Consider the following 25,200-nt stretch of genomic DNA (forward strand, 5'->3'; position numbering starts at 1 on the left):
CGTTGTTCTTTCTCTTTCTGCACACAAACTCGATACAGAGCTAAGCGGAGACCATTTTATGAAAAGACGCCATTTCAGTTCACATCATATTATCGTGCCGGCCGTCTAGGGGACAGCGCAGACTCGGAGGCAGCAGCAGACAGTGAAGGAAGAAGGCAGAGTCTTGTACTCTGAGCTAGAAAAGCCTGGCAAAGGTATTTAGATTCACTTGTGTGTTTGATTACATTTGCTTCCATGCTTAAAACAAGCTTGTGGAACCGAGAATTTTCTATGAGCTTTTTTCTGGCTTTTGTTGAGAAAAAGCTTGAGAGAAACTGGCTTTTGCAGTTGCTAAATGTCTGAAAAGGAGAATGAGGCAGGTGGTAGACGGCAGAGCAGATGTGGAAGTACAGGCGGTGCAATTATTAAAAACCTGATGGTGATTAGTAGCCCCTGTTTCCTGAAGCTTGTGTTGATCGGTAGCACTGTCACTGCTCCAGTTTCACCCAGCAGCACACAACAGCTGATAACCCCCCGCAACAGCAGCTTTAGTGCTAATATAGGGGAATCATAGAATTGGGGAAAAGGAGGGCAGGAAGGGACCTCGGGAGTCACATCGAGTCCAACCCCCTGCTCCAAGCAGGACCAGCCCCAGCCACATCATCCCAGCCAGGGCTTTGTTTAGCTGGGTCTTAAACATCTCCAAGGATAGAGAGTCCACCACCTCTCTGGGTAACTTGTTCCCGTGCTTTACTACTCTTTCAAGTGAGACAGTTTTTCCTAATATCCAACCTCAACTTCCCCTGCTGCAGCTTGAGCCCATTGCTCCTTGTCCTGTCGTCTGCAATGCAAATGAAGAGCTGGCACTTTCTGAGGAGTCCCTGAAGTCTAAAACTGTTGAGAACCGCTACCATAGATGGATCCTGCCAGGCAGGAATGCAAAAGATCTGTCTGTGCCAGGTCTAATATACCCAATAGCCACAAGGAAAGTGACTGGACACTGGAGAGAGCGGCACAGTAAGGCTACAAGAATATGACTTACTATAGACATATAGATACAACACATTTGCTGAAGCAGTAAAAGCCTTTTTAAAAATTTTTAAATTTTTTACTGATAACAGGGGAAAAAAAAAGTTAAAATATCATTTTTCAGAAGAAGGCACCAGTGTCAGTGTTGCACGTAGGCAGCAGAAGAGACCTGACCTCCCCTGTGTGTCCCCAGCACTAATTCGCAGTCCCAGGCATGGAATTAGCAGTACAGAATTAGGCAGGTTTGGAATTCATAGATTCATAGATTCATAGATGCTAGGGTCGGAAGGGACCTCAATAGATCATCGAGTCCGACCCCCTGCATAAGCAGGAAAGAGTGCTGGGCCTACATTACCCCAGCTAGATACACATCTAGCCTTCGCTTGAAGACCCCCAGGGTAGGGGAGAGCACCACCTCCCTTGGGAGCCCGTTCCAGACCTCGGCCACTCGAACTGTGAAGAAGTTCCTCCTAATATCCAATCTAAATCTGCTCTCTTCTAGCTTGTGGCCATTATTTCTTGTAACCCCCGGGGGGGCCTTGGTGAATAAATACTCACCAATTCCCTTCTGTGCCCCCCTGATGAACTTATAGGCAGCCACCAGGTCGCCTCTCAACCTTCTCTTGCGGAGGCTGAAAAGGTCCAGTTCCTCTAGTCTCTCCTCGTAGGGCTTGGCCTGCAGGCCCTTAACCATACGAGTGGCCCTTCTCTGGACCCTCTCCAGGTTATCCGCATCCTTCGTGAAGTGCGGCGCCCAGAATTGCACGCAGTACTCCAGCTGCGGTCTGACCAGCGCCCGATAGAGGGGAAGTATCACCTCCTTGGACCTATTTGTCATGCATCTGCTGATGCACGATAAAGTGCCATTGGCTTTTCTGATGGTTTCGTCACACTGCCGACTCATGTTCATCTTGGAGTCCACTAGGACTCCAAGATCCCTCTCCACCTCCGTGCCACCCAGCAGGTCATTTCCTAGGCTGTAGGTGTGCTGGACATTTTTCCTCCCTAGATGCAGCACTTTGCATTTCTCCTTGTTGAACTGCATTCTGTTGTTTTCTGCCCACTTGTCTAACCTGTCCAGGTCTGCGTGCAGCTGCTCCCTGCCCTCTGGCGTGTCCACTTCGCCCCATAGCTTAGTGTCATCTGCAAACTTGGACAGAGTACATTTCACTCCCTCGTCCAAGTCGCTGATGAAGACATTAAAGAGTATCGGTCCAAGGACCGAGCCCTGCGGGACCCCACTGCCCACACCCCTCCAGGTCGAAACTGACCCATCCACCACAACTCTCTGGGTGCGACCCTCCAGCCAATTCTCCACCCACCGGACTGTGCAGTCATCCAATAGATACATGCAGACATGTTTCTATAGCTTTTTAGGTCCCACCCTTCTCACTTTACTTGGAAAATACCGTATTCCTGCTGCTGTCATCCGGCTCAGCTCAAGGCGGTGGTGACGGCTGCCTTCTACCCTTTGCCTTGCAGTTAGAGCAGTTATCCAGGCCCTTCTGAGCCAGGGGCCTTTTCAACCATAGGTGCCGACTCTTATTTTTCCTGGAGAGGGGTGGGGAGAAGGGGGGCACAAGATGATGGACACGTGGAAAGTTTTATGCATTTCAGGTGACAGCCCTCTTCCCAAGGGTGGCAGGGGGGGTGGGGGGCAAGGCCCTTGGCCCTCCATGTATCCAGGACCTCTGATTTCAACCCTTATCTACCAGTGCCAGGCAAGTGCCCTCTTTGGGTCTTCAATAGGCATTTGCATGCCAGCAGCCTTCCACATTTAAACAATGAAGCAGGAAGGCTGAGCATGCAACCAGGGTAAAGACACATGGGGCACATCTACACGTTCACTAATGTGCCTTAGATACTGCATATTTAGTTTAGTACTTTCTTACTAAAGCGCTAAACGTGCAGTACCTAAAGTTACTGCACATTAGCACTGGCACATGGTTATTCAGTGGTGCTTACTGAGCATTAGCCTAATAACACTGCCCAGTTGGCTATTAGCATGGTTTTTGCCATGACACGCTACTGCACAGTATTACTAGGCCAGTGCTCAGTACGCATCCCGTGTAGACGTGCTCATGGAGAACTCCTTCAGATCTTCCCACAAAATCCTCCTCGATGTCTGAGCAGAAGGACAGCCTATACTGCACACAGGTATTCAAGGTGGTGTGTGCTGGATTTAGATCGTCTTTGATATTCTCCACTTCGTACCTTTAGATGAAGAATTGATCCTGTTTTTCTAACTGAATCAGTGATGCACGAGCTAGAGTCTGTTAAAGCGAATGGTTGGTTATGCAAGCTTATGCATCTCTGATTCAGTTAGTACATAAGTTGCAACTCTTGCCTTTCACTTGACTTTCCTTTCACCTGACTTCAAAGCATCCACCTTGCCTTTCACCTGACTTCAAAACAGCCTGGCTAATTATCTCTCCCTGTTTTTTACAAATATTTCAGCAAAATACTCCCAGAGACCAAATGGAAGACGAAGAAGCCCTCTGTGGTAAGGCGCAAATCTGGGATTATCGACCCTTCCTTCTGCCACAGTTCTCATTCCAGGTTTCCTGTGACGTAGGGAAAGGTCCATGTGCTCCTTCTTCTCTAAACAGTCGAGACTCCAGTCACTGGGATGGAGGGAGAAGGGAGCAACAACACAGCAGGGAGGGTGGGAGCAACGTGCTGGATCCAGCAGTCAAGGAAAACGCTGCGTTCACTCTGTTCATGACACGCACCTTGTTGTGCCTCGTCCCTGCCGCTCTTCTCCCACACATGCAGCCTTCAAAGGGACACTGGGCTGAGATGTCCCAGACAGGCCTGTTCTCTGTGGTCTCAGCTGGGCCCAGACTGGGGCTTGCTGAGCTCAGAGGAACCAGGAGGGGTTTGTGTGTCTGCAGGGACCCGGGCATCCACTCAGGAGCCCAGGGAGACACGTGAAATTGGGAGGCTCTTGGGGAAAGCCAAGAACAGTCAGGCTGGACTCAGCCCTGCAGCCACCCCAGGAATAGCACTGTAGCTAGGGGAGCCCAGCTCGAATGACCCAGGCAGGGACCGCGGGACTATGACTCCGGTCAGGCCCAGTGAAGGTAACCTGAGCCACCTCTCAAATAGTAAGGGACTTTCTGCCTGAATGACAGCAAAAGTTGCAGCTCTGTTGTAACAGAGGCAGTGAGGAATGGGGAGGGGAGATGGTTTAGTGAACCTGGATTGCAGTCCAGGCATCCCTGTCCTGGACGCAGCCATGGGACAGCCATCCCTTCCCCTCGGTTTCATGCCGTTATCCCCAAAGTGACGCTGCAAATCCTGCCCTATGTAGGCTGGCGCAGCTGTGAGCAGCCAGAGCTGAGGTTCATCCTTGTCGGCAAAACCGGAGCAGGGAAAAGCGCCACAGGCAACACCCTCCTGGGCCGGGCTGCGTTCGAGTCCAAGCTGGGAGCGCAGACCGTGACCAGGACGTGCAGGAACGGCAGAGCAGCCTGGAACGGGAAGCGTCTCCTTGTCACTGACACCGCGGCCATTTTCGACCCAGTCGGCCACGGCGCAGAGGCCTCCAGAGAGATCGCTCGCTGCCTCCTGCTCTCCGCCCCGGGCCCCCACGCCCTGGTGCTGGTGACCCAGCTGGGCCGCTACACGGAGGAGGACCACGCGGCTGCAAGACGAGTGCAAGAGATTTTTGGGGGCCAGGCCATGAAGTTCATGATTGTCCTCTTCACCCGGAAGGAGGACTTAGGGGACAGCTCCCTGAGAGAGTACGTGCGCTACTCGAAGAACAGGGACCTGTGCAGCCTGATCCGACAGTGCGGAGACCGATACTGCGCTTTCAACAACAAAGCAGTGGGAGCGGAGCAGGCCGCGCAGGTGAGAGAGCTGCTCGAGGTGGTGGAGAGGATGGTGCAGAAGAACGGAAACACTCATTACACCAGCGAGCTGTATGCCAGGGCAGAGCTGGTCCTCCATTCTGAAACGAGAGACCAGGAGGAGAAGTGCCGAATCCTTGGGGAAGAGGTGAAAGAGCACCTGAGAAAACAAAGGGACAGGGCAGCAGCTCTCCCCTACCGGGTATTCAGGGCACTCAGGGCAGCGTGCTGTTGTATGTGGACATCTTGCTGTTTTATGTTTACATGGATCCTTATAAAATGTATAACAGTTGTAAAATATATGTTCAATACAGTGAGGAGAGGATGGAGGGGGATTGTTTCGTGGTATGACGCCTGGTTCAGCTAAGAGTGATCAGCCTAGCTCATGGGATTCTTGTAACAGTGTGTACTTCATGCATACTCATGCACAGAATATCATTGCGTTGTAGCCCTCTGACTCCCACTGCCCTATATCACAGCATCTCATTGAACCTCACATTTGGATAAGATAAATAAAAACACTGTGAATGGATTCAATCCCTTTGTTTTGCTTTTTACAGCACACCAGAGAGACCATGAAGCATTTGTTAATTTGCTGCTGCTTTTGTATCAAACCAGAACATTTGTGGTATAATAAATTTTCACTCTCCTTCATGGGCCCACTGGGAATGCGCACTCCCCCATTCTTGGGGGAAAAGAGGGGTGTCTCTGGGACCGATGAGAACACTAAATACTTGTGCCCCAAGTAACCTCATTTACACAGTCCAAAGGAGGGGAGCTAGGTGCATCCTTGTGATAACTCACGTGGCTCCTCTGCTCCAGGGGCCCTCTGGTCTCCTGTATAGCCATCTTGGTCTTCTCTCAGCCGGGGTTGTGTCAGCTGGAGCATGACTTGCAGCTCAGGGGCAGTGATTCTTCTGCTCTATTCAGCTCTGGAGCCATCGTCCAGAGTCCTGTGTCCAGTTTTGGACACTGCATTTCCAGGAAGCCGTGGACAGATTGGAAAGAGTCAGGAGGAGAGTGACAGAACTGATTACATGTCTAGGAAACACGACTGATGAGGAAACATTGAAAGACCTGGGCTGTAAGTTTGGAGAAGGAAGCTGGAGGGTGGATTTAATAAGTATTTAAATACCTGGAAGGTGGTTTTATGAAGGATGCTGATAGACTAGTCTCTCTGGCTATGAGCATTGGCATGAAACTGCAGATCGGATAGCATGAAGAATTTTCTCCTTCTGAGGTGGGTGCAGCACCGGAACAGGCGGTGCAGCGAGGCTGCGGGATCTCCATGCTCAGAAATGTTTGAGAGCAGGTTAGACAACCTTGACAGCTTGGTTGGGATGGTTTAGATAAAGAGGTTTAGATAAACACAACTTGGCTGGGACGGTTTAGATAAAGAGGACCCTGCCTGGAGCTGCGGGCTGGACTAGATGTGGTCTCCTGGGGACGCTGCCAGCTGACGTTCCTACAGTTCCCTCAGTTACGAATGAGAAGCCACTCAAAGAAAACCTGTCGTACGCTGCCAGCAGACACAAGCCCTTTGGTAGCTCCTCACAGGCCAGCAGGTCAGAGCCCAGAGCCCCTGTCATCCTAGACCAGTAGCCACCACATAACCATTCCCCCTCTTGCTTGCTTTCTTCCACCTATGCCAACATATCTCCTACATTGCCCCAGGCTTGTGTTTGTCTAGGGAGTCAGTCCCAAGTGCGGCCAGAGAAGGGCTTGGGTAAAGCAGTGTAGGGGTCTGAGTGCTGGGCTGGGAAGCCAAAGTGATCTAGGCTCAAACTCCTCTGGGCAAGGGAGGACCTAGAAGTCAGGGCCTCTCTCTTTCCAAGTTAGTTCCCCAGCTACTGGCAGGGGGGAACACAGGAGGTGGCTCTCTTTCAGCCCTCCTCCACTCCTGAGTCTAAAGTTGGTAGTCATGAGTTTTCCTTGAGTGCCTGTTCAGCATCCATAGCTGCTGCGTCCCCTTAAGGGGCAGGTGTAAGTATCTTGGCTACTACTGTGCATACCTAGTCTGTGTGTCCAAAGTTGCCCATTGTCATCCACACATCCAGGGACAGAATTCCCCCAGTGGTAAGTGACAAAATGCTGAGCGGGGGTGCGTACACATGTACTAACTTTCTGACAGTTAAGACACTGTCTCTCACCCTGTTCTCATGAAGAAACTGGGGGCTGTGGTGTAGACACCCACACAGTCAAATGGGTCACCAACCGGCTGGAGGGCCACACCCAGAGGGTGGTGGTGGATGGGTCCTTCTCAACCTGGAAGGACGTGGGCAGTGGGGTCCCGCAGGGCTCGGTCCTCGGGCCCGCACTGTTCAACATCTTCATCAGCGATTTGGCCGAGGGGGTAAAAAGCACCCTGTTCAAATTTGCTGATGACACTAAGATGTGGGGGGACGTGGGCACATTGGAAGGATGCAACAGGCTACAATCAGACCTAGACAGGTTACAAGGGTGGGCGGACGAGAATAGGATGGGTTTCAACACAGACAAGTGCAAGGTGCTGCACCTAGGGAGGAACAACCAGCACCATACCTACAGGTTGGGGAACTCCCCTCTTGTCAGCACGGAGGCGGAAAGGGATCTGGGGGTCATCATTGACTCCAAGATGAACATGGGCCGGCAGTGCGGGGACGCGGTCAGGAAGGCCAACCGCACCTTGGCGTGCATCCACAGATGCATCTCGAGCAGGTCCAAAGAGGTGATCCTCCCCCTCTATGCGGCACTGGTCAGGCCGCAGCTGGAGACCTGCTGCCTCCTAATCATATGAGTGGCCTCCTCTGGATCCTTTCCATGTTTAGTGTGGCGCCCAGAACTGGACGCAGTCCTCCAGCTGCGGCCTGACCAGTGCCGCACAGAGGGGGAGGATCACCTCCCTGGACCTGCTCGAGATGCATCTGTGGATGCAGGACAAGGTGCGGTTGGCCTTCCTGACCGCGTCCCCACACTGCAGGCCCATGTTCATCTTGGAGTCAATGATGAATCCAAGATCCTTTTTCACCTCTGTGCTCACAAGAAGGGAGCTCCCCAAGCTGTAGGTATGGTGCCGGTTGTTCCTCCCGAGGTGCATCACTTTGCACTTGTCGGTGTTGAAACCCATCCTATTCTCATCCGCCTTTGTAACCTGTCTAGGTCTGATTGTAGCCTATTGCTCCCTTCTAGTGTGCCCACGTCCCCCCACATCTTACTGTCATCAGCAAATTTGAGCAGGTGCTTTTTACCCCCTTGTCCAGGTCACTGATGAAGATGTTGAACAGTGCGGGCCCGAGGACCGAGCCCTGTGGGACCCCACTGCCCACCTCCCTCCAGGTTGAAAATGACCCATCCACCATCACTCTCTATGTGCAGCCCTCCAACCAGTTGGCGACCCAATTGACTGTGTGGGTATTAAGTTGACTTAGCTCACAAGATGGCTGCCTTCATGTCAAGGAGCTATATATATGCTTCGACGTGGCTTAACTTAAGTTGACTTAGTTGAGATGACTTAGTTAAGTCGCCTTATTTTAAGTCAACTTAGTATGTGTGCATGTACCCCTGAGATGATCCCACAAAATCCCTTTAGATGACCAGAAGGGAATGGAATGTGACCCCAAAGCCCTCAGCTTTGTTCCCTTCTCCCATTCTCTCATGCCCCTATGCTACTTCAAACCCATTGCTCACAGGAGAGGAGGGGCAAGGAGTGCCTGGTGATGGCTAGAAAATGATATTTAGAGGTTTTCTTTTGGGAACTGGCTTGAAGGTAAAGTAGATGTGCATTAGAATAATGGTCCAGGGGAACAGCAAGGGTTAACTGATTTCTAAAAGCCTGTTTGTGAAAAAAGTTTCCTTCAAGGCCCACTGTGTATGACATAGGCATGCAGCAAGCAGGCACACATGCTGGGAAATTGAAGACATGTACCACTCTGCTTCATAACAGAGATGGGGGGTGAAGGTGCTGTGCCTCCCAGGGCACGCCAAAGAGAAGTGGGGTGGCTGAGCCATAGATTTCATAGATTTCATAGACATTAGGGCTGGAAGGGACCTCGGGAGATCATCGAGTCCAGCCCCCTGCCCAAAGAGCAGGAAGTCAGCTGGGGTCCTAGGATCCCAGCAAGAGAAGCATCCCATTTGCTCTTGAAGTCAACATGGGGCAGGGAAGGGTTAGGGTTGGGGTGCCAGGATGTTGCCCACCCACCCTCTATTGGCAGAGGCAGCAGGCCTACCCCTGAATTCTGCCCCCAGTACTTCATTTCTCCCTTTGCCTCTCTTTGCTCATGCCTTACTCAGCTGTAGTTCCCCTCCCCCTGCCTCCCCCAGCAGGTCTCTCTTTATCCTCCCCTCCTTCCTGCGTTGCTAATTTTGCAGATCTTTTCTTTCAGCTCTCCTGGGCTCTGTTTGGGCCATGCCAAGAAGCCTGGGCAGACAGCAGCCCCCGCTGTCTGGAAGAAGGGAGATAGGGTGGAGCAGAGGAATGTGCCGGGTACTGTGGGGCCAGGGGAGACTGGGAGGGGGCAGGCAGTGTGGGGGGCAGCTGGGCACAGCTGCATGTGCAGCACAGCTGTGCACTTTCACACACAAAAGGTTTCCTCTGTGGCGGCAGCTGCTGATCGGGGATGGGTACGGACCCATGATCTGTACCATTTCTAAGGCCCACTGCGTGAGGAACTGCTCCACCCCGTGCACAGAGCTGCACACGGGCTGAGAGGCTGAGAGCCTTCTTTCTGTTTCACTGTCTGCCAGTGTCCCAGCAGGGACACAGAAACACCTCAGAGGAAAAAGTGTGTGCATTAGCACTAATATATATCACTCGTGAGGGTGACAGCCCTTGCGGGGACCTGAGGAAGCTGCAGGGGGGAGACGTGCTTGTCCTCCGAGCTGAGAAGGCAGCACCAAGGTATCGTTCATTTATGCATCTTCAGCTGTGGCACAGAGCATCTCCATTTAATGCTCAAGTGAGATATGGATGGAAACGGCACGTAGCAGGCAGATTTCCTTCTCTGTGTAACACCTCTGGGCACTGATGATGGTCTCTGTTATGGCTGCAGTTGGGATGTGGGTGTTGTGGGCTCAGTGTTTAGGGGCCTGGACACAGGAACATGGAAGGTCAAGGGTGGGGGGTCAAGGGCTGGGGGTTACAGACCAGAGCGAGGAGCCAGGAGCTGATATCCTGGGACCAGGAACTGGAAACCAGAGCTAAAGGACTCGGTGTCAAGCAGACAGCAGGGGCCAGGCTGCAAAGCAGAAACAAGGTGAAGTATAAGATTTCATAGACATTATTTCATAGACATTAGGGCTGGAAGCGACCTCGGGAGATCATCGAGTCCAGCCCCCTGCCCAAAGGGCAGGAAGTCAGCTGGGCTCATAGGATCCCAGCAAGATAAGCATCCAAGATGAAACACTAGGACACAGGGAGACAAGGAACCAGAAAGCCAGGGCTGTCGAGAGAGGAAGATCTGCTTTTTCGGGCAGCTTCCTGAGCACTAAAAGGGCTGCAGCTCATCTTTCAGCCACTGCACCCATGCACTTAGCTGCGGGCAGCGGAGGGGGAACTGGGCAGCGAGTGCCCATCTTCCCAGGGCGGTCAGGGGGGCTGAGCCCTCTGCTTGCTGCCCTGGCCACTAACAGTCTGCAAAGGCAGAAACAGGCAGGGTGGCACCTTGGGGACCAGCTGGCTGAGACAGGCACGACTACCCCTCTCTCCCCTCCAAAGGGGACATGGAGTCATGGCTCAGCTGTGAAAGAAGATGCAAGCACCTGGCATAAGTTCACGCAGGGGGTGGGATGACCAGAAGTGGGGTTCTGGCTGTCCAGCAGGGGTGTGATGCGTGGAGCTGTTTGCTGCCCCCAAGGTTTAGTCCTGAGTATTAAATCATAGCACATCTGCACCAATTACTAATAACATATATCTTTGACTAAAATATTTTGAGGTTAAGAGGGAAATCGAGAAAACTTTTATTTTAAAAGTTCAAAGATTTCTTTTAAAATTGTGAAATAGGTGCCAATTCTGCAGACTGCATGGTCTCTTGAGGTCCCTTTCATTTCTGTATGAAATACTGAATTAAAGGGCATACGTTATACACCTGTTGAATGTGAAGGGACGTTTACACTGGGAAGGAAGGGGATTTTGATACACCAGATAAAACTGGAAATGAGTCTGAAGCAACGTGGGTTACTATGTTTTTAAATAAACTTGCCAAATAAGAAAGGACACGAGCTATTAATGTGGTACAAAACCAAAGCATAATAAAAATATGGGTAAATACAAACTTCCCTCAGGGCAAAAGAAGGAAAATTGGGAACAAGTTATTGGATGTCTAAGGGGAACCTTACCACTGCCCCTCACATTTCCAGGTGCAATGACCCTGGGACACAGATATTCCCCTGGCAGATAAAGAAATATGTTGCACACAGTGTCCTGTGTAGCAAAACCCCCAGTTTTTTATTTTGCATTTCCTCCCCTTCCCCAACCGTTTCTGACTTTTTTCTCCCTCTCTGTTTCCTATAGATGAGTATAAGTGAGCACAAACTTAGAGTAAGGTTTAAACATTTCTATTTTGGTAGCAAGTCTTTAGTTTTGGATATCCATTGTTTTATGTTGTATAATTATTAGGTTTCTATTAATTTTTATTGTTGTATATTGTATTATTATAATTTTTGTATTGATTTTTATTGTTTCATACGGAAATTGTCTGGTTTAGGCCTGTGTTTGTAAGTGAACCAAAGCCATGTCAAGTTTCCATTTTATATGTCAAGCCTCCATCTTCTGTCCTCTGTCTGGGCATCCCATGTTGCAACAATACGATTCATTATACCCCTCCCATGTAAATTGGTTCCCCAATGAATGAGAATGATTGGGCATGATGGAAATACAATGGTAGCAGGCCTCTACTGAATGGCCTGTAACAACTGGGCCATTACCTCGCATTGATTCATCCAGGAGCCATGGACCTCACCCAGGAACAGAGACAAGACAAGCATTTGAAAGACAAAAGACCCTGCAGAACCAGCAGCTCTCACCATTACAGACACTTCCCTGCATGGAGCACACATGCTCAGTATGCCAGGGGCTGACCCTTGCCTGAGCATGCCTCCTGTCACTAGGGTCACACAAGGTCTGCCCCTATAAAAAGGGGCAGTGAAGACAGACCCAGTGGGATGCTCTCTCCATCCGGACCAGCACCATGCCACACCACCTATCCAACCCAGAGCCCCTGCCAGTGACCCCCCTCTGGACAACACCTACTGGACAAGGACCCCTTTCCAGCCTGGATAGCTAGATATTACCTGCATACCTTCTCCTACAATTTGGACTCTCTCTGTCTCTGTTTCTCTCTCCTCCTGGACTTCAAGTGGACTTCAGCTCCTGCACCCACTATCAGCAAATTTAAACAGGTTGCTTTTCACCCTGTTGTCCATATCGCTGATAACGAAATTGAACAGCGCGGGCCCAAGGACCGAGCCCTGGGGAACTCTGCTGCCCACTTCCCCACAGGTCGAATATGACCCATCCACCACCACCCTCTGAGTATGACCCTCCAGCCAATCTGCAATCCATCTGGCTGTGTAGGCATCAATGCCACAGTAGCCTAGTTTTTAATGAGGATGGGGTGGGAGGTATGTGTGTAAATTAGTGAATACACACATATAGATACATATATAGATGTCATTGTGTGTGTGTGGTATATGAATTAGTAATCCACGTATGTGTATTGGATGTGCAGGTGCTGGTAACTGGTAACTGATTCTGTCTCAATTTGGTGTGTGTAGCATGTACAGGCTTAAACTGGTGATAGGTGTGCATGAACCTAGACTAGTTATTTTGAATGTGTCTGTATCTGAGTTGCTAGCGTGAGTGGTGTGTGTCTGTCTGTATATATGCATGGCATTGTGCGCATGATATACAAACTAGTGAGCTGTGTCTAACTTCTGGGGTGTATAGTGGATGTGCTTGAATTGGTAATAGCTATGCATGTGCCTAGGCTGGTTTGAATGTGTATGTGCCCGAGCTGTTAGTGTATGTGTGTATGCACCTAATTGATTTGTGTGTTTGTGTATGTGCAATTATACACCACACCCTGCTGTCTAACAGCACAATATTGAGAGTCTGAGTGTTGGCCTGACCCCTCAGGGCAACACCTTCATGCGACAATGAACAGCCTTCCTGCCAACTTACCAAATATTTATGGTTGACCTAGGAGCTTAGGTGACTGGTGCCCGATGTGCTTGGGGGGAGATAATGAAGGTATTAGTGAGGGTGTTAATCTGATGAGGGAGAAGGCAACACTACTGAATGATCCTCATGTCTTCCTTGTGCTTTCACATCAGCAGGCCTGTGAGCTGAAAACCAAACCACGGTGCTGGTTACAATGGGGAGTGCTTCTGCTTCTCTGCAAGGTACAGTCCTCACCAGCTTTGTGTAAAGTCTGTATGCGGTATCTTCACAGATACTTGATTACATCCATGATGCTGAGTTTATAAGATCCTGTGCATCCCTTTACTGAGCCACAGGCCTGGAATGACTAGCCAGGTGACAGTGGATTCTCTGAGAAAGTGCTAGGCCGTAGGGACATAGGGACTCTTGCCAGTGAAAGATCTGAGAAAACAATAATTTCTCATTCTTTTCATAATTTTCTATGAAGGTTTTTAAATTAACTCTCTCCCCTCCGGTGCACATGCTTAGCACTTCCCTCTGAGAATGGGGCTCCCCCAAGTCCACATAGCCAGTGTTCCTGCGTGGAACAGATCCCCCGATAGCTGCTCAGCACAGAACAAGGATTCAGTATAGCCTGCTCCATGCCATGTCCTATAGCCAGAGAGCAGAGGCTGGTGCTGCTTTTCTGAATGGCACTGTGCCTAAAACGTGCATACAGTGGATGCGTCTACATGTGCATTAACGTGCTTTAGTTAGTTTGCATTAAATCTAGTACCTCTGGTGCCTGTACACGAGTGCCAAGGCTGCCCCCACATGCTGGCATTCTAGTGTGTTGGAGCAGACTTGATTAATCTGCTCTCCTGCCCCCTCCCCGAGCAAGCGTATAAATGCCCTACATTGTGAGGTACTAGGAAAATGCACATTAGCCTGTCTTAATGTACATTAACTAAAGAGCATGACTAAGTGACACTTAATGTGCATTGGCCTATTTTAATGTGCATTAACTAAATTGCATGTTTTTTAGTGATGGTTTAATGTGCATTAAAAGAGGCAAATGAGTATTAAAGTGCACGTGGAGACGTACACTCTGAATGTCAGAGTTGATATTCAAGGGCTCTCTAAGAAGACCAGAATTGCGACTGCTCTTTGAAACCAAGCTCTTTTATGACAATGTCCACATGCATCTCAGATGCAGACTGCAGTAGGGACTGAGCACCCCCATGACCAGCCAGCAACGGTAGAAGCTGAATATCAGGTCGCACACACTTCTCTATTGGAGGGGGTCCAGTTAACCCAGGCTTTTGGACTTTGATGGTCACCATACGGGGCTTGGAAATAAATTTATCCTTTTTTATTGCTATGGGTGTCTTCTTTCCCCCTTCCTCAGAACTGTTAGGTGTTGCCTGCAGCTAGGGCTGAGGATGTCAACTGGGCTGTACCAATGATCCTACTTGGAGCAAAGGGTCCTGGCTAGAGGGTCTTGCCTCACTGCTCAGGGTCAGATCAATGCTGCACTGGGGGCAGGAAGGGAGTTCTCCCCTGGTCAGACTGGCATGGACGGAGTGGGGGTGGTGGTGGTTGGCCTGCCTTTGTAGTGGCATCCTTGTCCTCTCCCTTGGATCTCTCTACTTCCTGTCTCTGCAATGCAAGGACATCGGCAGTGCCCTCGCCTCCGTGCTTTACCTGGGGCAAGTGAAAGGGTGTTTTTGAAGTCTGGGGCATGGCTCTTGGTGGCTGCATGAGATGTTTATTCAGGCAGTTGTAAGAAGAGGATATGCAGACACCTGTGCAGGATGATTTAAGAAGGGGCGATTCTATCTTCACAGGAGGTTGGACTAGCCATGACCTCCCGGGAACCTTTCAACCCAACTTTTCTATGATTCTGCAATCCTATGAATGTTACACATGCCCCTTGCACAGCTTCTGTTTCCAAATCTATTTCTGAACTTTTCTAGAGCTCTTCTTTATCTGGTTTGTGAATGACAAGCAATCAGCGTAGAAAATGAGGCCAGGCTCAGTCCTGAGTTGAATTGCGACAAGGTGTTCATGAATGGATGCATTCACTATTGCAGCAGCCCTCTGTATAACAGAGCCTCCTGTCTTGAATTTGTTCCTAGGAGAATCTCCACTGAGAATTGTCCTCGTTGGTAGAACTGGGAATGGGAAGAGCGCCACTGGAAACACCATCCTTGGCAAGAAGTGGTTTTATTCCAGACTTCAGGCACGTGCAGTAACCACAAAATGTAAAAAAGGAGAGGCAGAGTTTAAAGGGAGGCGCATCATAGTTGTTGATACTCCTGGGCTTTTTAACCCTGACAAAGACAATAAAAATACTGTCAATGAAATTGAAAAGTGCGTGACTCTCCTCTCACCAGGGATTCATGCCTTTATTTTTGTTATGCAGCTGAATCGTTTCACCCGGGAGGAAAAGGAGGCAGTTAAGATTATACTAGAAACTTTCCACCTTGTTGCAAAAAATTACATGATAGTCCTATTCACTCGAAAAGAGGATCTAGAGGAATCACTAGAAGATTTCTTAAAGACGAGTGATGAAGCATTTCAACCTCTGGTTGAAAATCATGAGAACCGGTGCATTGCCTTTAACAATAAAGCAGAAGGAAAAGAAAGGGAAGATCAGGTTTTTGAGCTGATTAAGAAGCTTGACGATGTTGTGAAGGCAAACGGCACAACACCGTGTTACACTGAAGCTATGTATGACAGGGAGAAGCCCTTTTGGAAAAAATGGTGCAACATCCTGTAGGTGATGAGGAGCTGGATCAGAGGGTTTTGCTTCTCTGTTGCACCTTAACCATTTTGCAATGGGTTTTGCAGCATTCACTTTCTGGCATCTCCCTGGTTTCATGTGGACAAAGTTGTACAAATTGATGCTGCCAGAATAAAAACCACGTTTCCAAGGTTTCTTTCCTTCGTGTAACTAGCATGTTGTTCATTCGGTTGTACTCAGTCCTTACTCTTAGTAGTGTCTGTTCTCTTCCCCAGTGCTGGTTTTTTTTCTGTTGTGGAGTTGCTCCTGATTAATAAACCAACACTCTTCTGCTGACTGTGTCCGCTGAATTTAGTGCCGCAGGCCTGAAGACATTGCCTCTTGTCATTCCTTTTGCTGGGCATCAGTCCATAAGGTCTATCAGAGCAATGGGAGCAGACCCACTGCTGATAGTCCCCTTGCTGTGTTCCCGTGGGTTGGGCCTGGTGCACTTCCTGGGAGGGGTGGAGAGTGGGAGGGGGGAGGGAAAAGAAGGGGGGGAAGACTGGCATCTGTAGGCAGCCAGTGAGAAGGCTTTCTCCCGGGCTACCTTTCCAATGACAGCGTCTGAGGGGTGGGACTAGAAACAGCATAAACGCCTTTGTCTGGCGCCCTTCTGTGCCTTTTCACAGCTTGTTCCCTGTCGGCAGCTGTGTGAGCGAGGACGCTCAGGCTGAGACTTGCCTGCTCCTTTTCCTTGTTATGAAGGAGTGGGTAGGATTTAGCTCAGCTTAGTTTAGCTCTTCTATTCAATTATTATTAGTATTACAGTTCAATTTATTTCCTTGAATTTATATTTGCTCTTTTTGGGGGGGAAACTGAAAAAGAAAGGTGTGTTTTCCCAGCCAGTGTGATCTATCACTGTGCAGGGAGACACAGATTAATTGCACACATGCACGCACACACATCCATACACAGACAGAGACCCACAATATAGAAAAAAGTCAGATATTCATAGCAGAAGAAGACAGACAGACAGACAGAGAGCGCACACTTTTTACATAAGCCTTAACACTGAAGCAAACAATCAAAGAAGAGGCCAGTGCACGCACACAACAGAGGGAATAAAACACACAATACAAAAGCATTCACACCTACACACAGACCTTTTGCAGCCCAGGAAAGATCAATATGAAGCGTGCTGGAAAGGCAGGTGCCAGGTCTTCTGGCAGAGGAGGGAGAGGAGGCTGCAAGTCCCCCGTCCCAAGCACAGACGTATTCTCTTCCCGAGCAGCCCCGACACCGGTGCTGCCAGCGGAAGCGAGGCGGTGGGAGCAGTGTCTGCACCTGACGTCCCTGCGCCTGCACCACCTCCGCTCAGTCCAGAAGTGGGCACCAGCAGCGGCATCACTGCCTCCTCCACCCCAGCGTCAGCTCTCAGTGTGAGCCTCCCCCTGCCGGAGGAGGAGCTGGAGCTGGAGCCAGGGATGCTGAGCGTCCTGGCTCAGGTAATTCTGGGGACTGAGGGGGAATCAGAGTTAGTGCTCCACACCCCTCACGTTTCCCCTAGACCCAGGTCTCCTCCGGAAAGCAGCACCTCGGAGGAGGCTGAGGTTGTGGAGGCAAGTGGCTCGGCTGAGGCAGCTCCTCCTCCTGTTGAGCCTCAGCCTGCTGAGAAGGGGAAAGGGCAGGATCCTCGCAAACAAACCCAGAAGCAGGGGAGTAGTGTAGTGTGCGATCATTTTGAGGTGGCGGATGATCCCAGGTTTGCCATCTGCCAGCGCTGTCAAAGGCACATGAGCCGTGGCAAGGAGGTGAGGCCCTTCTCCACCACAGCCATGCTGCTGCATCTGAGGACGCACCATCCCCTTGCCCTTCTTCCTGCTCAGCCTGGCTGCAGTGCGAGCGTGCCAAAAGGGACGTCCCCCGCTCGCTCCAAAGCCCCCTTTTCCCCAAAGCAGAGGCAGGCCACCCTGGACCAGTGGGGGAAAGGCGGTCAGAAAGGGGGGCATGTCTCCAAGTTGTGTGAGATCACCCAGAGCACTGGGGAGATGCTTGCTCTGGGTACCCAGCCCTTTTCCCGAGTTGAGCGACCAGGGTTCAGGCAGTTCATAGCAATTCTTCCCCCATTTTACAAAGTGCCCGCACACTTCACCTCTAGCAGGGCGGTGGTGCCCTCCCTGTACGAGGCGTGCAGGGAGTACTTGAGGGTGGAGCTGCACGAGGCAGGGCTGCAGGTAGCCTTGCACTTCACCTGCAACATCTGGAGCAGCCGGGGTGGCGATCATGCCTACCTCTCCCTCACGGGGCACTGGTGCACTCAGTCAGGGCATCGGTGGGCTCTACTGCAAGCCAAGGTGCTGGATGAGTCCCACATGGCAAGGGAGATCATGGGGGCCATGAGCAGTATGGTGCAGGGGTGTCTCATTGGGCAGGACTGAGCTCACCCACGGGCTCACGGTCACCGACAATGGGGCCAATATGGTGAAGGCTGTCCATGATGCCAACTTTGTTGGCATCCGCTGTGTGGCACACAGGCTGCATCTAATAGCGAGAGATGCCTTGGAGGGGGACAGGGCTGCTGGTGATGGCACTGCCACCACTACTGCTACAAGCCAGCTGATTTAGAAATGCAGGAAGGAGGCGGGCTACTTCCACTGCAGCATCAAGCAGGGCAAGATGCTGCAGGAGAAACAGGCAGAGCTGAGCATCCTGCAGCACAGGATCATGCAGGATGTGAAGACTCGGTGGGAGTCCTCATACCTGATGCTCGAGAGGGTGGTGGAGCAACAGAAGGCCATCCATGAGCTGGCCTTGCTTGGGGAGATTGGGATCAGCGCCGCCCTGAACAGAGCTGAATGGGATGTGACATCAGCAACTCTGCCCCCACCTCCAGTCAAGTGGTGTGTGGCATCAACAACTCCATCTCAACCCCAGTCATGTGGTGTGTGACACCAGCACCACATGGTCCATGACATCAGAAGGACAGCCCATGCAGACCCCCAAGGCCCAACCCCTCAGGCTGCAAGAACCGCCCTAGATCGTGTGGTGTAGTTATGGCCTATCAGGGCCCAGACTGATCTAGCCCCCCGCCGGAGCACAGGCCTGGTCTATGGGGTGGCAGGGTGGTGGTGTGACCCCTCTAACAACCTGCCCCACCACCCCCAACCAATTGGCAGAGGTTTCAGAGGCCTCAGACCTCCCAAGAACGATGCTGAACCAATTGGAATGAGTTGGGGGGGTGGGATTTGGGCAGGAACCCCACCAGGTCTGTCTGCTTTCCCAAACGACCACTCTGTTTATCTGAGACCGTGCTAAGGCAAGCAGGGGCAGATATGGATTCTTTCACAATGCCTGTAGGCCCACTCACTACAACCCCGAGACGGCTTTATAGAAAGTGTTACCATAGAAATAGTTTTGAGGAGGAGACACGGCCCCTTGCCCAAAGACTTTTTGAGATGCCTGACCCTGTTCGGGAAGATCGAATGTGCAGGCAGATGGAGGAGGCCCAGACCCTCGAAGCAGACACTGAAAATTTGGAAGAAGGTGTCTTTGTGCAAGAGCCTGCATGCGAAGTAGAGGTCATTGCAGAGGAGAGACCGGTAAAAGACTTGGAGCATGTTTGTGGGGCACTTGGGTTTTCAGTGTTTCATAGTTTCATAGTTTCTAGGGTCGGAAGGGACCTGAGCAGATCATCTAGTCCGACCCCCTGCCATGGCAGGAAAGAGTACTGGGGTCAAATGACCCCAGCAAGATGTTCATCTAACCTCCTCTTAAACACCCCCAGGGTAGGAGCCTGCACCACTTCTCTTGGAAGCTGGATCCAGACCCTAGCCCCCCTGACCGTGAAGTCGCACCTCCTGATATCTAACCTAAACCTACCCTCTGCCAGCTTGTGACCGTTATTCCTGGTCACTCCTGGCAGTGCTCGGGGAAACAGTGGCTCCCCCAATGCCTGCTGATCCCCCCTGACTAGTTTATAACAGGCCACAAGATCCCCCCTCAGCCTTCTCTTGTGGAGGCTAAACAGGTTCAGGTCCCGTAGCCTCTCCTCATAGGGCCTGCCCTGCTGCCCCCTGATCATGTGAGTGGCCTCCTCTGGACCCTCTCCATGCTGTCCACATCTCTCCTGAAGTGCGGCGCCCAGAACTGGACGCAGTCCTCCAGCTGCGGCCTGACCAGTGCTGCATAGAGGGGGAGGATCACCTCCTTGGACCTGCTCGAGATGCATCTGTGGGTGCAGGACAAGGTGCGGTTGGCCTTCCTGACCGTGTCCCCACACTGCCGGCCCATGTTAATCTTGGAGTCAATGATGACCCCCAGATCCATTTCCGCCTCCGTGCTGACAAGAGGGGAGTTCCCCAACCTGTAGGCATGGTCCCGGTTGTTCCTCCCCAGGTGCAGCACCTTGCACTTGTCTGTGTTGAATCCCATCCTATTCTCGTCCGCCCACCCTTGTAACCTGTCCAGGTCTGATTGTAGCCTGTTGCATCCTTCCAGTGTGCCCACGTCCCCCCATATCTTACTGTCATCAGCAAATTTGAACGGGTGCTTTTTACCCCCTCGTCCAAATCGCTGATGAAGATGTTGAACAGTGCGGGCCCGAGGACCGAGCCCTGGGGGACCCTGCTGCCCACGTCCTTCCAGGTTGAGAAGGACCCATCCACTACCACTCTCTGGGTGTGGCACTCCAGCCAGCTGGTGACCCATTTGACTGTGTGGGTGTCTACACCACAGCCCCCCATTTTCTTAATGAGAATGGGGTGAGAGACAGTGTCGAAAGCCTTCCGGAAGTCCAGGAAGACTATATCCACTGCTACCCCTGCGTCTAATGATCTGGTGATCCGATCGTAAAAGGCCACCAGGTTGGTCTGACAGGACCTGCCACTGATGAACCCATGTTGGTTGCCCCGAAGCATGCAGTCCCCCGCTGGCCCCTCCTGGATGTGTGCCAGCATAATTTTCTCAAACAGCTTGCCTAGGATCGAGGTAAGACTAACCAGCCTATAGTTTCCCGGGTCCTCCCTCCTGCCTTTTTTGAAGATGGGGACCACGTTGGCCCTCTTCCAGTCCTCCAGTACCTCACCAGAGCACCACGAGTGCTTATAAAGTTGTGCCAGGGGACTTGCAATGACCTCGGCCAGTTCCTTTAGAACTCTAGGGTGGAGATCATCCGGACCGGCTGACTTGAATACGTCCAACCCCTCCAGAAGCTCCCTAACTAAATCCTCGCTAACCCGTGGCCCAGGTGCGCGTCCCCCGGGGCCTGAGGGGGGCCCAGCAGAGAGGTGGCTGTTCTGGTCCCTACTTAGGAAGACGGAGGCAAAGAAATCGTTAAACATGTTAGCTTTGCCGTCTGGTGTGACGACCAAGTTTCCCATGTCGTCCTGCAAGGGCCCCACATTACCCGGGACCTTCTTTTTACCCTCTATGTATTTAAAGAAGGACTTCTTATTGTCCTTAATCTGGGAAGCCAGTCCCAGCTCCATCTCTGCCTTGGCCTTCCTAACTGCCCCCTACATCCCCGAGCAACTACAGAATAGCCCTCCCTGGTGATGACCCCTTCTTTCCACTGGGTGTAAGCCTCCTTTTAGCAAGGAGACATTTCTGGATGCTTTTGGTGAGCCATGGAGGCTCGTGTGCTCTCCTGCTCCCCTTGATCCTCGTTGGGATTACCTCCCTTTGGGCTTGGAGGATCGTCTCCTTAAGGAGCGACCACTCTCCTTGGACACCCAGCTCCCCTCCCCTCTGGGACCTCAGGGCTTCTCCAAATATCCTCCTTAGCTCATTGAAGTTTGCCCTCCTAAAATCTAGGGCTGCTGCCTTGCTGCAGGCCTTTGCCACCTTGCGCTGGATGGTGAATTCCAGCAGGCGACGATCGCTGTCGCCGAGGTGGTCGAGCACCCGCAGCCCCCTCACCAGGTCGTCACCCGTGGCCAGCACTAGGTCCAACAAGGTGTCCAAGTGTGGGTTCACTCCGTGGCATGTGTGTGTTTGGAAGTAGCTAAGGACTGATTAAACAGCAGCTAACTAACCAAGTCCTTTACTTGAACTCGTTTGCAGTTAGATGAAGCTTTTTTAATGACTCCAGAAAACCTACGTACCAGTACACAAGAAGGAGGTGTATGCTTTTGCAGAGAACAAAGACCTGATGAACCTGAAGAGTTCAGAAGACATCTATCCATTCAAGCAACACAAGCTGTTACATTGCGTGAACACAAAGTCTTTAGGAAGTCTCTTGTTTGTGTTTCTGCTTATGGCATAATGAAACACTGCTTGAGGAAGAGACTTTTTGACCTTTGCTGGGGGTGCGTATTAGACTTGGGGGTCAAGAAGCCCACGAATGTCTTACTTGGTTAGATGAAGACATAAATGAAAGAATTCAGGAACTTTGCCAGGAAATATGACTTGATAGCATTTTCAATGCTGTAATAACCATTGGGTTTGCCAGGAACAGTCTCAGAATTGCTGTGAAACATTTAATTCAGGTTAGAGAGCTTTTAGATGCTGTGTATGCTGCAGAAGATCCTAACGCTAATGAGGAAGGGGGAAAGAAGCCACCCATAGCAATAAAAAGGGCTACGTTTCTTTCCTAGCCCCATATGGTGACCATCAAAGTCAAAAAGCCTGGGTTAACTGCACCCCCTCCACTAGAGAAGTGTGTGCGACCTGATATTCAGCTTCTACCAAAGCTGGCTGGTTGTGGGGGTGCTCAGTCCTTACTGCAGTCTGCATCTGAGATGCATGTGGACATTTTCATAAAAGAACTTGGTTTCAAAGAGCAGTCTCTATTCTGGCCTTCTTAGACCGCCCTTGAATATCAACTCTGACATTAATACTCATTTTCCTATTTTGACGCGCATTAAACCATCACTAGAAACCATGCAATTTAGTTAATGCACATAAAAATAGGCCAATGCACATTAAGTGTCACTTAGTCATGCTCTTTAGTTAATGTACATTAAGACAGGCTAATGTGCATTTTCCTAGTACCTCACAATGTAGGGCATTTATACGCTTGCTCGGGGAGGGGGCAGGAGAGCAGATTAATCAAGTCTGCTCCAACACGCTAGAATGCCAGCATGTGGGGGCAGCCTTGGCACTCGTGTACAGGCACCAGAGGTACTAGATTTAATGCAAACTAACTAAAGCACGTTAATGCACATGTAGACGCATCCACTGTATGCACGTTTTAGGCACAGTGCCATTCAGAAAAGCAGCACCAGCCTCTGCTCTCTGGCTATAGGACATGGCATGGAGCAGGCTATACTGAATCCTTGTTCTGTGCTGAGCAGCTATCGGGGGATCTGTTCCACACAGGAACACTGGCTATGTGGACTTGGGGGAGCCCCATTCTCAGAGGGAAGTGCTAAACATGTGCACTGGAGGGGAGAGAGTTAATTTAAAGACCTTCCATAGAAAATTATGAAAAGAATGAGAAATTATTGTTTTCTCAGATCTTTCACTGGCAAGAATCCCTAAGTCCCTATGGCCTAGCACTTTCTCAGAGAATCCACTGTCACCTGGCTAGTCATTCCAGGCCTGTGGCTCAGTAAAGGGATGCACAGGATCTTATAAACTCAGCATCACGGATGTAATCAAGTATCTGCAGACACCGCACACAGACTTTACACAAAGGCAGTGAGGACTGTACCTTGCAGAGAAGCAGAAGCACTCGCCATTGTAACCAGCACCATGGTTTGGTTTTCAGCTCACAGGCCTGCTGATGTGAAAGCACAAGGAAGACATGAGGATCATTCAGTAGTGTTGCCTTCTCCCTCATCAGATTAACACCCTCACTAATACCTTCATTATCTCCCCCCAGGCACATCATGCACCATTCACCTAAGCTCCTAGGTCAACCATAAATATTTGCTGAGGTTGCAGGAAGGCTGTTCATTGTCGCATGAAGGTGTTGCCCTGAGGGGTCAGGCCAACACTCAGACTCTCAATATTGCGCTGTTAGACAGGAGGGTGTGGTGTACAATTGCACATATGCAAACACACAAATCAATTAGGTGCATACACACACACACTACCAGCTCAGACACATGCATACCTATTACCAATTCAAGCTCATCCACTATACACCCCAGAAGTTAGACACAGATCACTAATTTGTATATCATGCACACAATGCCATATATATACACACAGACACACACCACGCACACTAGCAACTCAGATACACACACATTCAAAATAACTAGTCTAGGTTCATGCACACCTATCACCAGTTTAAGCCTGTACATGCTACACACACCAAATTGAGACAGAATCAGTTACCAGTTACCAGCACCTGCACATCCAATACACATACGTGGATTACTAATTCATATACCACACACACACAATGACATCTATATATGTATTTATATGTGTAGTCACTAATTTACACACATACCTCCCACCCCATCCTCATTAAAAAACTAGGGGACTGTGGCATTGATGCCTACACAGCCAGATGGATTGCAGATTGGCTGAAGGGTTGCACTCAGAGGGTGGTGGTGGATTGGTCATATTCGACCTGTGGGGAAGTGGGCAGCGGAGTCCCACAGGGCTTGGTCCTTGGGCCCATGCTGTTCAATCTCTTTATCAGCAATTTGGACAACGGGGGTCCTTGTCCAGTAGATGTAGTCCAGAGGGGGGTCACTGGCAGGGGCTCTGGGTGGATAGGTGGTGTGGCATGGTGCTGGTCCGGATGGAGAGAGCATCCCACTGGGTCTGTCTTCACTGCCCCTTTTTATAGGGGCAGACCTTGTGTGACCCTAGTGACAGGAGGCATGCCCAGACAAGGGTCAGCCCCTGGCATACTGAGCATGTGTGCTCCATGCAGGGATGTGTCTGTAATGGTGAGAGCTGCTGGTTCTGCAGGGTCTTTTATCTTTCAAAGGCTCATCTTGTCTCTGTTCCTGGGTGAGGTCCATGGCTCCTGGATGAATCAATGCGAGGTAATGGCCCAGTTGTTACAGGCCATTCAGTGGAGGCCTGCTACAGAAGATGGAGGCTTAACTTATAAAATGGATACTTGACATGGCTTTGGTTCACTTCCAAACACAGGCCTAAACCAGACAATATCCATATGAAACAATAAAAATCAATACAGAAATTATAATAATACAATATACACCAGTAAAAATGAATATAAACCTAATAGTTATACAACATAAAACAGTGGGTATCCAAAACTAAAAACTTGCTACCAAAATAGAAATGTTTAAAGCTTATCCTAAGTTTGTATTTACCCATATTTTTATTATGCTTTGGTTTTGTACCACATTAATAGCTCGTGTCCTTTCTTATTTGGCAAGTTTATTTAAAAACATAGTAACCCACGTTGCTTCAGACTCATTTCCAGTTTTATCTGGTGTATCAAAATCCCCTTCCTTCCCAGTGTAAATGTCCCCTCACATTCAACAGGTGTGTAATGTATGCCCTTTAATTCAGTTTTTCATACAGAAATGAAAGGGACCTCAAGAGACCATGTAGTCTGCAGA

At 50.3% G+C, this 25,200-nt stretch overlaps 2 protein-coding genes across 3 annotated transcripts; both read left to right on the forward strand.

Annotated features, from left to right (window-relative positions):
- Positions 1 to 2: 2 nt before the first annotated feature.
- Positions 3 to 5,388, forward strand: LOC149865227 (GTPase IMAP family member 3-like). The gene is made up of 3 exons (XM_090048128.1): positions 3 to 194; positions 3,466 to 3,511; positions 4,322 to 5,388. Exons 2-3 carry the CDS (start codon positions 3,487 to 3,489, stop codon positions 5,227 to 5,229), a joined length of 933 nt encoding a protein of 310 aa, XP_089904254.1. The 5' UTR covers positions 3 to 194; positions 3,466 to 3,486; the 3' UTR covers positions 5,230 to 5,388.
- A 4,200-nt stretch (positions 5,389 to 9,588) lies between these two features.
- Positions 9,589 to 15,999, forward strand: LOC149865228 (GTPase IMAP family member 9-like). Of its 2 annotated transcripts, XM_090048142.1 has the most exons (3): positions 9,589 to 9,741; positions 13,173 to 13,241; positions 15,117 to 15,999. In XM_090048142.1, the coding sequence occupies exons 2-3, from the start codon at positions 13,214 to 13,216 to the stop codon at positions 15,758 to 15,760; spliced, it is 672 nt and encodes a 223-aa protein (XP_089904268.1). In that variant the 5' UTR covers positions 9,589 to 9,741; positions 13,173 to 13,213; the 3' UTR covers positions 15,761 to 15,999. The 2 variants fall into 2 exon arrangements, with proteins under 2 accessions (XP_089904268.1, XP_089904269.1); XM_090048143.1 differs by lacking the exon at positions 9,589 to 9,741 and having other exon boundaries at positions 12,641 to 13,241.
- Positions 16,000 to 25,200: the final 9,201 nt, after the last annotated feature.

This window comes from Crocodylus siamensis, chromosome 5, assembly GCF_052110815.1.
Source record: "Crocodylus siamensis isolate JL-2025a chromosome 5, ASM5211081v1, whole genome shotgun sequence".
Classification (NCBI taxonomy): Eukaryota; Metazoa; Chordata; order Crocodylia; family Crocodylidae; genus Crocodylus; species Crocodylus siamensis.